Genomic DNA, 16975 nt, shown 5'->3' with positions numbered 1-16975 from the left:
TTTTTTTTTTTGGCAGAGCTGGTAGTCTAGCTTTTTGAGGTGCCAAGCAAATCATGCACTAGAAACTGCTGTTGTGTTGGCAAAACAGGTTGTGAGACCACTCAAAGCAGTGCGAGAACATCCTTTGTTAGGGTGCTGGCTGAGACCTGAGATAAACTCCGAGCCATATTGGCAACCTCAGCAGAGAGTTAACTGTAACATTGGTATGGAAGATCTCCATGTGAATTTGACTGTTGTTCACAAGTAATTTACTTGTAGGGTAATAAATCTGAGGTCTGTTTCAGCGGAGCCCAGGATCGTTAGACTGTCTAATTTAACTTCCTTTATCAGGCACTACTTCTGTTAGATGTCTTGTGTGACAATATTGAAGTAAGCATCTCTGAATGTTTAGAAGGGAGCAGACAAAACTCAGAACGCCCCTCAGCCAGTTCGCTCTATTCTGGTTTTAAAACCTATTAACAGATTTTAAGTTGGCTTGGTGTTAGTGTTTCAGACAGCAGGAGCCTGCCATGTTGCATTACGCTCCACTTGGAGATCTAAAATCAACTGAACCAAAGTAAACAGGGTTCCTGAGGCGACATCCCAGTAGCGGACCAAGCTGGCAAATTATCTGATGGGGCAGGCTTGTGTGGCAAAGGGTAGTCCTGGGATAATTTAAAGGATAGGGAAGAAAGGGCATTTGCCTGTAGCATTTAAAACCATCCATGCATTTGATACTGAAGGACAGATAGGAAGCTGGCACTGAAATTCGTTTAGAGCCTAACTTGCTGATTTGAGGTACCTTATTTGGTCCTAAATGTAATCTGGTCCTAAATTTAACGGATTTATCTGGTCCAGGTTTCATTTTAGCTGTGTAATTCTCCTTTTAAAGCAGTAAATGTTTACTACTGCGACGCTGAGTTTAGCCTTAAACTGCTGCTGAGCGGCTTAAAAGCCAAAGGCAGTTCACGATCCTCTTCTATGTTCAGAAGCTGTATACAGCGGGTATTCTGCCTCTTTTTTTATTTTTTTCAGACGCACGCCTTACAGGCCATGACACAGCGTTATTTCCTACCCAACCAGCCGCACCTTACAACGTACCCAACGCCTCTGCCGCGCTCACCAGCGCCGCGGCCGCTGGGGCGGTGCGCGGCCCACTGCGCCTGCGCGGGCCCGGCACCGCCCTGCCCCGCCCCTGGCGCGGCCATCCCGCGCATGCGCGCGGCGGCGGGGGAGGAGGGGTGGCGCGGAGAGCCCACGCCCGGGGAGGCAGCTCCCTTTTCTAGTAACTTCCCCGCTGTGTCGCGTCATCAGCGCGCGCCGCGGCCGAGCCGGGTAGTTTCCGTTCAGCGCTGCGGGAGCGAGTGTCGCGGGGGCGCGAGGCCGCGGCGCGCAGGGCCGCCCGCAGCCGCCGGCAGCCGCGCGCTCCGAGCCAGCCGGGCCCCGCCCGCCATGTCGGAGAGCGCAGGGAGCCCCGCCGGGGGCCGCAGCCCCCCGCACTCCCCCGCCCAGGGCTCCGCCGCCGCCGAGCCGCGGATCATCAAAGTCACGGTGAAGACCCCCAAGGAGAAGGAGGAGTTCGCCGTGTCCGAGGCCAGCAGCATCCGGCAGGTGAGGGGGCCGCGGCGGCCGGGCGCCGCCGGCCTGGTGGGGATCGGAGCGGCCCGGCGGCAGCGCGGCCCGGCGGCAGCGCGGCCCGGCCGCGTTTCCGCCTCCCACGCTGCGGGGCCAGGGCCCTGCCCGGTGACAAAGCAGCTCCTGCCCGGGCGAGCGGCAGGGCCGGTGCCAGCCGCGCAGAGGGCCGCTGCCGTCCCAGGCTAGCGGAGGTGGTGCAGAAACCTGCCGCTTCGTCTCCTCCTCCGCGGCCCTCTCGTGCCGGTTCCGATGCTGCAGGCGGGGCCGGGGGGTGGATGGACCTCGTTTCCTAATTCTGAGTTGTCCCGTCGAGCTGAGTCAGGGTGGCAGCAGCAGCCTTGCTGGCTAGCTACCACGACTGTGGAAAACATATGCGATCACCTGCACGGCAGGGCTGCAGTGCCAATAACTCTCTTGATGTGAAACTGGCCTTAAGAAGAGCGAGTAGGCTGTAGCAAGTGATGTCTTCACTTTCGAGAAGCTTTGGTTTTAGATCGTGTTTGTAAAACTTGCAGTACCGAGGACGTGCAGCTTCTGCTGCTTTTCAGTATGCTACTTATTGATACAGTAGTTAGCATCGTGATATTGTCTGAGAAGTCTGAATTGACAGGGTCTTTGTTCTGTGTTCCTAGAAAAGTCAGTGTCCCATGGTGCCTTTGGCTCAACAGAAACAGTGACACCTACTGAGTCGTCCACGCTTACTTCCCTGCAACACTTTTTACTTGGAGGCCTTCCATGCAAATATTGACCAGGGCTTCATTTGTTTAGATTAGATTGCTGCAAACCCTAAAAAAGTCAAAGTATAAGGTAGATGCCTATAAAGCCAGTGGCTCCTGCTTGTGAAGGATGTAGACTTCATTATGCTAAAATATTCCAAAAGGTGAAGTTCTCTGAAAGAGAAAGTTCCTAGAGCTTACTTTGCTTTCCATAGAATTTCTCTGAAATTCAGTGTGCCCAACTGAGTTTGACTTCTTTTTTTTTTTTTTCCTTTTTTGCATAGTTAGTAACTGCAAGCCCTCATGAAAAACAGGTTACATGTGAAAGAGTGCAGCTGGTGTCTAGATATGGAGCTTGAAATTGTTAGTTATTGGTGAGCCAAAAGATACTATGTTGTTTTCACAGGAGAACATAAAAGGTGAGTGTAAAATGTAGAGACAGCGCCCTGGCTAGAATATCAGACTCTTGCTCCACCTAGTTGCTGTGAACAGACAAAATGCTGGTATTTCTTTCAAGCTGTTACCCTTAGGGCACTTCCAGGTTTTTTATGTCAGTATCCCAGGCATAAGTTTCATTGAGGTCTCTTCTCCAGCTGCCAAAAAGGTGAGATTATTTGCTTGTCTTCACTGGTCTTTCGGCAGCTGCAGTATTGCACGCTATCTGCTACTCTGTCTGCAAGCTTAATTTCTAGCCTTTTCTCCCAGAGGTGAAATTTCTATATCTGTTTTTGATCCTGTCCAACACTTTCACAGCAGTCTCAGTGTGAAATGGGCACTTTTGCACTTCACTGTTCCTCATAGATTTGTGAATAGCATCAATGCAATGGCTGTAAAATTCTTAATATTGCTTTTTTTCCTAGAAAAGGTCATACGTCCCATCTAACTTAGAGGTCATATTTGTCCTGAAAAGCTGTTCATGGCAATACAGTCTGTGCAATTCCTTGCTTACTAAACTTGATTTAACAATGTGTTTTGGTAAAGCTCTTATACACAGAGTGGGTGAGTAGTCATGTTATGGATGTCTCATGCCTTAGTATCTTTTCGTAGTGAGTGACTTGAATTGTTTGAGCGATGAGGGGCTGGAATGAGTTATGGGAAAAACAGTGTCTTTGTTTAGTCTATTTAACCTGTAGGAAGATTTTAGAAAAGTTAAAGCTTGCTGAGACTTCATGGTGCGCTTCTTGGAATGCCAACACAGCGCACTGTTGGAATTTGCGATGTTCAGGGTTTTGTTGTCATTGATTCAGAGTTACCATCCGCCAACGTGTGCATAGACTGCAAGATATCAACTTAGACGTCTATTTTGTGAACACTACGACTATGAAACAGAATAATGTAGCTTGCCTTGTATTTTTAACTGTTAGGCCAAGAGCACTGTTAATTTTAGAAGAGCACAGTTCTTGCAAATAATAATTGTCAGTCCTAAGATTATCTGAAAATTTCAGGGTAACGTCCATTTGGAAACGTTAGTAAAATCAAGTTCGGTTCGTACAACCAGAGCAAACAGTTTCAACTTTTTCTTTTCTCCGTTTTTATTTGCCTTCAACAGCCGTTCTATGTAATTTTTCTCCAGCAGGGACTATAGTTTTCAGTAGTATTACATTTGTCAGCTTATAGTATATTTTGTAAACTAATTATATTCCTGAAATATGTGCTTTCTACTGTGTGCTCCATTTAAAATAAAATGGTGACATACTGAATTATATATATAATTATATACATTATATTGGGACTCTGCTTTTGGACAAATGGAGGTCTGTGAAGAGTTGTATTCTCTGATTAAAACTTGAATATGAACTAAAGACTGTGGTTGGAACTTTAAATCCATAAATCCAGTGTTTCAGTCACAAACTGGCTGCATTCTTTGTGTAAAGATCATGTACGTGTACATTGTTAGGGGGAACACGGGGTGATTTGGTAGTAGAGTCTCTTTCCTGGCTTGCATATGCTTTTAATTTTTCTTATCATGCTTTATTTCGTCAGGTCAACTTGGTTTCAGTTCTTTTAATGTACTCCCCTTCTGGCTCAGTGTTTTTCCTGTAGTCCATGGATTATTGAATGGTATAATCACGAGAGGTTGAAACTCTATAATAGTCCAGTCTGTTGTTCTTTTTCACTATTATGATCTAGCTTTCCGTTGGCACTGGAGGAACTTGAGTCTTGAGTGCATGGATTGTTCAGCACTAGAGTTAAAGCACTGGGTTTTCCATTGTCTTATGTCTGAGTGCATTGAAACACATCATTGATGCATCCGTGTGACTGCTTATGGAGTCAGCCTTTTAAGATGCTCTGGTTGTTCATGTTTCTTTGAAATAAAGAAACTCTGTTTGATTAAGTACTCCGCAGGTAAGTCATTTTTTCTGAGAGTTTGAAACTTGATTAAAAATGGCTTAGTCCAATGGCAAATTGCTGTTTGGTGGAATGGTAACCTTTGGAAGACAGTATATTTTTTTTATTTCCTGACAGTTAGGTTAGTTCATGGATATTTCAAAGATGCACCTATCTAACCCAGGTAATAGATTTTGTAATAGTTGACTAGCAGATATAATAGGTTAGTAATACTTCAGAGTATTATTTCAAAAAGTATCTTGTATGCACATCCTGTTATGCAGAGTAACAGTTTCATTTTGACGTTTCAAATTATTTTTTAAAATATTTTTAACTACTTAGCCATGTCAAATAAGGCACAAATACGCTCACTCTTCCCAGTCTGATTTTCTGTGCGTTTGTTTTGTTTTGTCTAGATGAGCCATCCTCAGTCTCATGACAATCACAAAACTGTAAAAGATTGTCCTGTATACTGTTAAAATTGTCAACAGCAAAAACACCCTAATGGATGAACGGCTATTGCAGAGGTATCATGTTAAGATATTCTCAATGCTTATTTCCAAGAGCAGTCAACTTATGGCCACTAGACTGAGAAGCCTTGGTTATAAAGGGAAGGCTGCTAACTGCCTGGGACTGAATTTGGGAGAAAAACTTAAGAATTGTGGATTACGTGATGATATGAAGAAAAATGCTTTTGTATGGACCACTTTTTGTTGATGGGATTAGTAGTTCCTGACCCGTGACAGACTGGAAAAGATTGTTAGCTATAGTGGTTGTAGTTCACGTTTTATATTCTGTATCACTTTAAATGTAAAACTTGCTAAAGCCAAACAATTCAGAGATATTTACCTAGAAGGTCAAATGAGTAAGAATTCTATTGGCAGTAAGTCAAATGGCAGTTTTTCCTCAGGAGAAATGGATGTTGCCCAATCTCTTTCCAGTTAGGTAGAAAAATTAAACACCTGATGCTGTCTTTATGTGAAAAAAAGAGTGTAAGGCTTGGTTCTCAACATACAGCTCTACTGCAAGAATCACCATTTACACGTAATCCTTTTATGCCCCTTTCCAATCTCAGTGACCTGTTCCAGAGCAGACTTGCTCTGTTGCAAGTGCAGCACTTTTAATCTGTAGGTTGCAGAGTGCCTTTACCAAGAAGGTAAGTGCTTGCTAATCCTTTCTCCTCACTCGCGCTGCGGAGGAGCAGAGTGGCTTGCTAAGGGCTGCCTGGAAGGGTTAGGCTCCATTGCCTCAATTTTCTCTTCTGGACTACTAGCCTTGTAAACTCATCAAGAAACTGAATTTGTTTCTTGGAATTACTTCTTTATAGGTTTGATTTGATTGCAGAGATTTGACGAAATCATTTGGTCGTAACTAGCATGTATAATTGACAAGGGCTAACTTCTAGGCACAGGAAGACAGTAACCGTCTGTCAAGTCACGAAAGTCAGAAAGGGCTTCCACAGAAACCAATTCTGGGTGCGCGTTATAGCTGCACTTCCTCTGCTGAAAGCCACGGGCTGTGCCAAAACTGATCTCCTGCCTGAAACCGCAAATTCTTGTCCCCCTTCCTGTAGAGTGTCCAGCAGTTGTGTAATGTGCCTGAAACGACAAATTCTTGTCCCCCTTCCTGTAGAGTGTCCAGCGGTTGTGTAATGTGTCTGTTTTCACTGGATCACTTTAATTCACAATCGTAGGATTACCAGATAGGATTCATGAGGAAAGGAGACCGTACCTATCAGCAGTTATATTGCCCGGAGCGTATTATAAAACTTAACTATCTGGTGAGTTTTGTTTTGTTTTATTTTTTGCTTCTTGGATTAAGACGACCTGCAGCTATTAATTCTGTTACTTGGAAGAGGTCTGGAGCTTAGTGATGTCTGAAGTTAGCCTCTGTTGATACTGCTGGGGCATGGGTATAAGACAGACTAGAATGCAGTTAATACACTTACCTGTGCATTTTAATAGCAACAGCAGTTGGAAGTTGAAGTCATCAAGGGTGTGACTTGAAACAACAGTTCTGAACAAGGTAATGTCCTCTGAAAACAGTTCTTTGTTATAGAACTGTGATCTGAAGGACTGCAGGGAGTGTGAATTATATCTCTGCCGTCTAGATACACACCCTTGCCTCCATGTCATCCACCACTGTGTTAAAAACAGAATTTGGTTTGGGAAGAGTCAGCAACTTTGCTTCTTTTTTATGGTTATCTAGATAAAGTGGTAGCTTAGTATTTTCAAAGCAGTTGCAGTTTTTAGGAGCCTGTTTTAGGTGGGGTTCCAGTGGGTATTGATTATTAAATTCCCTGAGGCCTCTTTCAGGTTGCTACTGAAACGAAGGTTAAGAGGAATTAGGAAATTATTTTTCTTTTCTCGCCCTCCCCCCGACCCCCCCCCCCTTTAATTCCTTTCTCATGGCACTTTATCACGTGAAATGGACAGTAATGCTACTATAGTTGCTGTTTTTGATGGCACACTGTGAGTCAGCAAAAAGCTTTTGAATTGTTACACGCTGCTAATGTATCAAAAGACAGTTTTGTTTTGAGATTTTTACTTCATCAAGGATAACTTTTTCTATGGGACCTTGATAGGCCAACTTATCAGGAGGTCAGATGTTAATCAGTTAGCGTTTAAAATACGTATCTGATGTGCAAAGTGACTGTACAAAAAAGTCCCTTTTAGTCAGCTGTTCTACTTCATGTGTATTCAGACATTTGCTTTGTTCAGTGACAAAACAAAATGTTTACTAGAATTAACTCAGCTATGAGAATGCAAGTTGGATTCCCTTTGCGTTTGTTCAGAACCGTGCATCAGCAGAGCTGTATTCACCTACACGTGGCAAAAACCTTCAGAGGCAGTCAAATTGAACAAGTGTGATAGAAGTCCTAACTTGACTGGTGGATCCTGATATTTTTTGTTAGCTTGAAACAAGAGAGTGGAATTTTGTTGGTAGAGTACTGGGTTGAATTTTATTTTAAGGTCCTGTGAACTTAAGGATATTTGACATGGAAACCACTGAGAGTGAAAACAAGAAGTGCTAGATTGTTGCTAAAAGTGTTCTCAATGTGAAAAATTATACTATTCCTGTCCTTTAAATATATATATATATATAGGGTATTATTAAGAAGAAGCAAGTAAACTTAAGGTAAATTGTTAGTGCAAGTAAGACACTTTAAGAAGACAGGCTTCCACTCTGCTGTGATTCATATCAAATCTACAAGTTACCATACTTTTGGGAGTCTGTAGCCTTGAATTAATTCACTCTAGTTAAGAATGCTTTTTTGTTTGTTTGTTTTTCCTCCCTTAAGGAAATCAGGCTTCTGTCTATCTGGATGGATAATCTCGTGTTTCTGTCCATTCTTTCCACTGATTCCCCTATTACATCTAAAAATCACTTTTTACCTTATTTTTATTGTATTCCGCTACTACAGCAATGCAATGAACAAGTTTCTGTGAACGTGTTATGTGTTAAAATGGCAAAAATACTAATTATTTATTTATTCTTATGTTTTCAAGCCCCCTTTTATGCTTGGATAAAAGTAAATACCTTTAATATCATAATACGTAGTGTTATTACAATGATGTGAAACTTGTATTTTTGAACAGTAAAACAAATTGATTGAAACCCTTTTTTATGGGACTACATGTTAATAAAAACGGGAGAGTCAGTGTAGTGGGAGAATCAGATATCATTCCCAGCCAGTTAGTGAGACTTTAAACTTCTTCCTCTTCTGGTTTCCCCAAGTGACAAACTGTTGTAAAGGATTACCTCTAAATTACTGTGTTATCTAGCTCAATTCTGCAAACTGAGGATGTAGCCATTCCCGAAGTTTCTTTTTTTACAGCAGCCTAAATACGTGTTAATTACTGTCTTTTCTCCTTTCCCTCCTCTCTTTTGTTGTCAGTTGCATATATTTAATTTGAGGCACTTGGGAAGATAGGTACTGGTTTGACATGTGCAATTTTGTTTAGAGAAAAGCAAACGAAGCTAATTGCCCTCACTGCTCACATCTAACAGCTTGCAGAAGTTACGCTGTTTTTATTACTGTGGCCCTGGAGCATCTCTTCCCCTGAATTATTTGTTGCCAGTAAGAATGGTGAGGAGTCCTATAAAAACTACAGAGATAAGATGTGTGGAAGTAAGAATGCAATTGCCAATTTGCGGCTCTGATCCTTTCTTTCACTGTCTGAATCTCAAGATTTAACTTCCCCTCTCCCCCCCCCCCCATTTACTATGGAGGAATGGTTTTGCAGCTTAGTTACAATTAACATTGAGACTGAGAATAATGAAGAGGGATGTTTCCCAACAGAGGATGGTAAAAAGGTCTCTCTTCCACACACCCTCCACCGCCTTTATTTTGCAGCGCAACCGGTAGTGATTTGTGTCAAACTCCAGCCCACGGCTAATCTTCTTTTCCATTACTGGCAAAGATCAGGTGATGCTGAATACTGAATTATATTTTGATAGCTTTTTCAGAAGCAACACGTTCGATGCTGAGAATTGAAAAAAACTTGTAACAAAAATGGTTTTCAGGACTCTATACACATATATAGATTATTTTATATAGATTATTTGCTTCCCTCTGCCTCAGCAAAAAAAAAAAAAAAGTGCTTGTAGATGTGCTACACTGTTACTGATAGTATCTTTGATTATTAACAGTAATCAGGAGACTGACTTGCAAAATATCTCAGATAGCAGCCTCGTTTTTTTATGGTCTCTTGTGGTGGATGAAACTTCAAACAGAATCATCAGTTTTGTTCCTAACTTTCTCATTCTAGAATCATGAGGTTATGCTGAATGCAAGCGATGCTGGTGAAGAGACCTGACTTTTTTTGCAGCTCTGTTAGCCTTTTAATTTAAATATGCTTCAGTAGCCGGAAGTGACTTGAGTATTCGCAGTAGTTTTATTATCCTGGCTGGAAAGGGATCCCTTGCCCTTTGGATCATCCATATACGTGGCTGCAGGAGTTCTTTTGTGGTCCTGGTACGCTGGCTGTTGCGTTTGTTTCTTACTGTAGTGTTGTTTGCAGATCATCTAATTACCATGGCTGCATGTTAGCAGAGAAAGGGAGGTGTATATACCACCAAATTATGAGGATTTCTGCTAGCTTTTGTGATGAACTGGAATGTGTATACTTAATGATAATTAACCAGACAAATGCAGAATGGGAAGCATCTGGCTAAATAGTTGCTGTTCAGGAAAGGGTCTAGAGGTTATCGCTGTTAAATGATTCAACGCTGTTAAAGTGATATTTTTCCTGTATGGATTTTTTCATTTTTTTCTTACAAATGGGAATACAACTTGCAAGGTGCAGCGTATTCTTTTGTTCTGCTAAGAACGGACAAGAATTCATGTGGAATATTGAGCCCTGCACTTACAGAAGGATATGGTTGGATGTGAAAATCTAGACAGTAGTGGGAATGATTGCATGAGGAGAAGAACAATCTGCTGGCGTTGTCCATGCTGGACGGGACAATGAAGAATTAGGATAGCGAAGCACTGAAATAGATTTGTTGGAAGAGTTAGAGAGTGTCTTATCTCTGGGGACCTCTGAGAACAGGCTAGTTGAACATCCGGAATAATTTAGGTAAGTAACCCACTTTGGGCAGGAATGGACTACATGATTTCCTAGGATACCTAGGAAAAAGTAGTCAATATATTAGCAATATCAAGATTGGCTTAAAAATTCTTTCTCTAAGAACTGGAATAATTCTGCATGAGCCAACGTCTAACTGACCAAACGCGCTGCTGCCCAGGCGCAGTGATTTCTTACCTTTGCTATCTCTCAGGCACGCTTTTTGGGACTGTTTCTAATCTTCCTACCTCATCAGCCCTTTCAGTGAGACGCTGAAAATGAGCCTTAAGCCAGTGGGGTTTTCCTTGCTTGTTATGGAATATAATTATTTAGTAGTAAGTCATTGCAAAATTAATATTTGGGGTTCCTCTATGGAATGAGAATCCACTAGGGTGTTTGGAATGGGAGTCTTCTAAAATTAAGTCGACCATACTACTTTAACAGAGTTAAATATGGTGAACTTCTGGAAGGCTTTCTAACTACCTAGGATCCTTTCAAAATTACTTTGTCTACTGAGTGGTCATGTTGAATAATATCTGATTTTCTTATAGTCAAGTTATTTCTTAATATTTTTCTCAAGTATTTTCCGTTTTATATTTTGCAAACCTTTTGCTTTCTTGGAAAGCGCTTTTCTAGAGAATAATGAATCTTGGTCAAAACTCAGTTGAAGCGTGATCTGCTTATTGTTGGCTAAGAAGGCAGGAAGGAATACTGTTGCTTTCCGTATTCAGTTGTTCTAATGAAGGCGTGATTTTATTGTCAGCTGAAATATGAGGCTATTCACCATGCCTAGTAGTGGAACCATGTTTCATGTCTCTGTGTTTGGATTTGGATCTTCTGACTGTTCGGAAGGGAGGGCTAGTTTTGACACGCAGAAGGCTGCAGAAATATGTATAAGAAAAAAGAATAGTGCTCCTTGCAATGTCAGCACAGAAGACGACTGATTGAACAGAATGGTGACATAGCGTCCTCAGCAGTGGATGGTGTCAGTGATGTATGTACCCAGTATATTTGTATTGTGTCATGGATGCATGCCTGTTTGAAGCCACAGAATAGTCTTTAAGTGGAAGCAGATTATTGCTAACTATATAACTAGCAATCCAGATATGAGACATTTTTGATTTTTATTGTATGGAAAAGGAATGACTTGATTTCCCATCTTATTTTTGGGCAAAAAATGTTGAGAAAATTCAATGGTATTTCTAGCCCTTCCTTAAATTTCTAGCCCTTTCTAACCCTTCCTTAAATTATAAAAATCTAATAGTTCGGTATTCAGTTATATAACTGTATAATATTAACTTTTTTGTTTAGTTCAAGGAAGAAATCTCTAAGCGTTTCAAGTCGCACACTGATCAACTTGTGTTGATATTTGCTGGAAAAATTTTAAAAGATCAAGATACTTTGACTCAGCATGGAATTCATGATGGACTCACTGTTCACCTGGTCATCAAAACACAAAACAGGTAACCTTACTGATGAGCAATCTTCTGTTTACCATGTAAGAAGTAAAAATATTCTTAATTCCTAGTGTAACAGCTTTATGCTGGGCAGACCTGGATTTGACTACAGAACACATTCAAAAGCAGTGAGAGTACTCCTGCTGTTGAACAAGAGAAGCACCTCGTATATCATACATACACCTTTTGAAAGTGTAATGTTGCCTTCTAAACTAAGCTATTGCTATTAAAATCACTTTCATCATTTCCTTAGTCACTGGGTGCTTTTGCCCCGTACGTTTCTTCGACATCAGCTCTCGGCGTCCGTTTGTTGCACAGCTTTTCTTTTCACAAGCAAAGAATTGTAGTGAATCCCTACGCACTATTTTTTTTTAAAACAAAGAACGTTCTTATGAGACAGCTGCTAATTCATCTAGCTGCGCAGAAAGTCTTGCATTTTAAGAGCTGTTCTTTCTGAGATGCTAATTTTAAATGCCAATCAGAAAGGTACATCAAGTTGAGCTATGTCATCTGCACATGACTTTCCTTCAAATGACCAAAAGGGAAAGAATTAACTGAAAAATCCTTTCAGTAGGTGGAGCAGTGTGTCCCTCATTTGAATCTAGCTTGCTTAGTTGACATGTTAGCTATTCTAGCCTAAAAGTGTTCCTGCTCCTTTTCTTCTTGTGCCTCTCCTGTTTGTGGTGAAGATCTTTTCCTGTGGACAAACTTCAGATGATGGAGAAAAGAGCATGAAAGTAATGAGAAAAAAGAAACACCCTTTCCCTTTCTAGGCCTCTCTGAGTTGCAAAGGCCTACGAGTAACAAAAACTGCCAATATGCAGCATTAGCCTTAATTTAGGCACCCCTTGAAAGTGACGTGTTCAGTTCCATGCTTGCATTCCGACTCTTCTCTCTGTCCTGGAGTCCTGTCTCTTGCAAAATATTTTTCAGTTAGCCCTGGCAGAGGACTCTCCTTCTTCCTTCCTTGCCCTACCCCACCAGCCGCTCCATCCTGAAATATAGCCCCGATGACCATCCCAATCTTGTGAACAGTATTAGCTAATACATTAATTTGAAAACTTCTACTTTTTGTGCACACGCTTTTGCTTGTGGTGGAGAAACTTCCTAAGATGTGGTAGTGATAGCAGGATACTTGTGCAATCTTGGAACGATTCTTGGGTTGGACCTGCAGTAGGTATAAGTACTGAAATAGCAGAGCCAGTGGCTACTAATGCCACATATCTGAATTAAGAAAAGTTGTCTTCCAAAACTAGATCCGGAAAAGGTGATCTTTTTCCTAGGTAAATAATATTAGATACGTAAATTTCAAATGAGAATCCTCGTTTATCAAGCCTGATTGGAAAAAAAGATAATTTTATAAGGACATGCTAGTGTTTACAGAAAACAATTTCTAAAATCATACTGACTTCTGATGTAACCTTTAAGGTGGCCAATACGGTTTCGAGGTAGTAGTCATTAACGATGGGTAGTGAAGATGCATTTAATTTCTCTGCTCAAGGTACCAAATAAAAACCTGAAATGTGTTCACAACATGACAAAAGAAAACTTGATGCTGAAGTAGATATATAATAGTATGTGGACTTCTTACTTCACTTCTTTCTTTCCATCGATGTCTACGTAGGTTGCAGAAATTACTTCTGGCTGGTAGTTGTTTCTTCGGTATGTGTGGATTATGCAGTGCTGTTACAATAAGTATCTTAAAATAATGTAGCAATAGACAATCAGTTTTTACATTCTTGTATACTGTCCTGTCCTACAGCAAAATCTCTTTTGCTTGTTACATCAAAAGGTAGATTTGCTTCTCAAAAGAGTGCTTCTCACTTGCAGAACTGAAGAGGTTTTTGTGCATATTTTCTTTCTTCTGCTTATGGAGAAAGGATTAATATGTTTCCTGAGCAAAAAGAAACCAAATGTCTTATTAGAGAATCATCTTTACCACGTATCATCTTCAAGACCGTTGAAGTTGCAGCTGATTGGCCAAGGGCTGTAGTCTTGAGTTCAATGTTGGTAGTTGCTGTTAATGTTACAGAGTATTAATGAGCCCAGATTCTCATGCCCTGTCTCAGGTCAGGGCAGCTTATTTCAAAGCTGAGTATCCAGGTATCCCCTTCCTGGATTATTAGCTTGTATCTGGACGATTCCATCTAGTATGGTTTTCACTCAACAGAATCCATATATGTAAACAAGAAGTCAATACAAATTCCAGTACGCAAAACTTAAATTCATAGAAATCATTGTGGACTTTAATAGCAGCTGTAGCAGAATTGCTGGATCTTGTAGACTTAAATTCATGTCTTCTGATTCACACCTGGGAACATCGGTGGGAACTTGACTGAGGTTATTAGGCCCCACTGCACCCTATACCTTCATGTCTGGGCATGCCACATTTTATTTGCTTATTTACAAGAATGCTTGGCATAAGGATACTGGTCGAATTAGCAGAGTATACTAGCAGAAGGGGTACTGTAAGGTACCATTGTTGATTTGGTGAAAGAACTTGCAAAGCGTGCACAGGATTTCATACTCCTTTTGGTTTCTATCTGTGACTTAGATGCTTAGCTTGAAGTCGGAGAACTCTTGGAAAACTCAGGGAAGCCTTTGAGGAGTCTAAACCTGAGGCATCTCTTAAGCTTATTTTGATTATTTTTGGGGGGCCTTTGCTTTAGGGAAATGATCATAGAATTTTTTTTTCACTGAAAGGTACTCTGAGATGAACTGATTATAAAATTGAGTATACAGTCTCATCCTCAAATCTTTGTGTGAGGGCTTAGTGCATAGTAGTACAATTTATTTTATGCTGTAGTTCCACACAAAACATGCGTGTCTTTGAACCAGATGAGGGAACTGAGGAGGGTTTGAAACTAGCCTCTTTTCTATTGAATAGAGACCAGTAGCTTTTAGCCAGCTCAGTTCCTTCATCTGTTTCACCACATGGCGCTGCCTGTCCTTATGCCTGTGCAATAGACAGTTGTGGCGAGCGTATGAATTGGGCAAGCAGCCTTCTGTACCTGTGGTGGCTTTAACTTTGTGTACCTTCGCTGTTAACCTGTTCTTAAAGAATATGGAGATTCTGATGCTTGTCTTGGGATGAAATAAGACTTGAACTGAATTTTGCAGTCAGTGAGGCATCCTATTAAACATGTGGCACGGACTAAATCTTGCCTTAGACCTTGCTAGGATTTATTTCTTTAAACCATGGATATGGAACTGGTACTGTTTGAAGGAGTAGGAGCACAGTGGAGTAAGGCTAAGGATCCCTAAAGCAAGGTAGCGACAGAGGAGACAATTCATTGGCAGGTGTCCTGGACATAGGATGAAAAGGTTGTGATGGCTGCAGTGATGCCTGTCCATTTTCTCAATGTTTGACACTACTGTTCTGAAGAACTGATGTCGTTGCAAATGAGAATGATTTGTTATAGGAAACTATCTAGAGATAATAGTGTATGTTTTTTGTTTTTTTTTTTTTGAGAAATAATCAAAATGTAAATTAAGTTCCTCAAGTATGACACTATTCCTACATAAAGTGGCATGATTTAAGTTACCTTGCTAGACTATTTTTTTTAACTTACTTTTTTAGATCACAAGACCACCCAGCTCAACAAACAAGTACCAGCGGGAGTACGGCTACCACATCAACATCAAGCAGTAGTACCTCAACGCCAGCTTCAACAAATAGCAACCCTTTTGGCTTGGGTAAGAATATTTGTTAGGTAACAGAGTGCGTATATTCTCTAGGAGTCAGATAATGGTCCCTGGAGATTTATGTTAATGTAAAAAGGACTATAAAGAAGGACTGATTATAAAAATCTATGGTATTAATTGTAAAAGGTTTCTGCTCAGCGAGTTATTGGAGGAAATATATTTACTTAATTTTTATAGACAGAATTTCAGGCTTATGCTGTGTCTTCTTCAGCGGTAAGGTGCAGCTGATGATGTGTTCTGGCACTGTGGGTAATGAAACTCCTTGCAGCCTCCCTTTGCTCTTTAACAGTGTTTCTACATTGGCCTGAGGAGAGTATTGAAGAAACTGGACCCATAACATCAAGCCAAGATTAAGAACAAAAGTAACAAAATTACCGCTCTCTTACAAGCCAGTATTTCTCAGGTTCTGAGTCCGATAGCGTTGTCATTCTTCTGTTTCAGGAATAAAGAGGCTACAGAGGCTACAGTCTACCGTTTTAAAAATATTATCTCTTTCTGTAGTCACGCTAGATTTTGTAATTCATGCTTTTTCATCTCGTTTGCTTTCTGGAAAGAAAGTAAAATCAGAAGAGTTAACTTTGTTAAGCAATTGCTTTTTTTTAAGATTTAAACAGTTCTTCAGACTGACTAGCACCTTCTAAAAATTTGAAACTTTTGTATTTTTGGACTCAGCAAAGGTAGAGAATTCAGAGCATTACTCGCATTGGTGGTGACACTCAAAAAGAAGAATTCCGCTTTTAATTAGAGTAGGGGATATGCATTGTATTAAGAGATCTCTCTTAGTTATCTCTCTGCCCTTGGTTATGCTATAAGTAATTGTTACGAATGTGTTGGAGAGTGTGGGGAATAAACCTGAGGCCCCCAAACTCAAGCTTATCTCTTGTACCTTAGCTATAAAAGAGGGAGAAGAAAAGCTCTTAGAATTGTTACAAGTTATACTTCAGATGCAGTTTGTTGGATTTTTAGGTGAGCGTCTTGTTGTTTAAAGAAGCAAACATCTCATTGGGTGACTTCTTAACAGCCTTGCGAAAAGGGAATTTCCCTTGGGTTTCACTATTTTGAAGTGTGGGTTATGTTTTAAATATTTTCTATGGAGAAAGAGTCTGAATATGTTTAGAAGTATACCAGAAGCTGAAAGTTCAAATTTTTTTTTTTTCATCCTCTTAAAGGTGGCCTTGGAGGTTTGGCAGGTCTAAGTAGCCTGGGCTTAAATACATCAAACTTTTCAGAGTTGCAAAGTCAGATGCAACGACAACTTATGTCCAACCCAGAAATGATGGTTCAGATAATGGAAAATCCATTTGTTCAGAGCATGCTTTCAAATCCTGACCTGATGAGGCAATTAATTATGGCCAACCCTCAAATGCAGCAACTGATACAGAGAAATCCAGAGATCAGTCACATGCTGAATAATCCAGACATAATGAGACAGGTATGTAGAAAGATCTCTGCAAGTTAATGACCTTTGATTATACTGTAACTGTGAACAACAGAGCAAAAATTGGATGTGCTTAGATGAGTGCTGAAGCATTGTAGAGGAATTTGGGCATATTAGAAAATGCATAGAAGGTCGCTGTAGGCTACT

At 40.8% G+C, this 16975-nt stretch overlaps 1 protein-coding gene across 2 annotated transcripts in view; it reads left to right on the top strand.

Moving 5' to 3' along the window:
* Positions 1–1346: 1346 nt before the first annotated feature.
* The window catches only part of UBQLN1 (ubiquilin 1), a 26239-nt gene continuing 10610 nt past the window's right edge, over positions 1347–16975 (top strand). Inside the window, exons 1-4 of one of the 2 annotated variants that reach the window (XM_068927124.1) lie at positions 1347–1590; positions 11540–11691; positions 15266–15381; positions 16560–16822. In XM_068927124.1, coding sequence (XP_068783225.1) covers positions 1432–1590; positions 11540–11691; positions 15266–15381; positions 16560–16822 — 690 coding nt within the window. In that variant the 5' untranslated portion in view covers positions 1347–1431. The remainder of the gene's footprint in view (positions 1591–11539; positions 11692–15265; positions 15382–16559; positions 16823–16975) is intronic. The other variant, XM_068927125.1, reaches the window with a different exon arrangement.

This window comes from Struthio camelus, chromosome Z, assembly GCF_040807025.1.
Source record: "Struthio camelus isolate bStrCam1 chromosome Z, bStrCam1.hap1, whole genome shotgun sequence".
Classification (NCBI taxonomy): Eukaryota; Metazoa; Chordata; class Aves; order Struthioniformes; family Struthionidae; genus Struthio; species Struthio camelus.
This window is presented reverse-complemented; position numbering and strand designations above follow the sequence as displayed.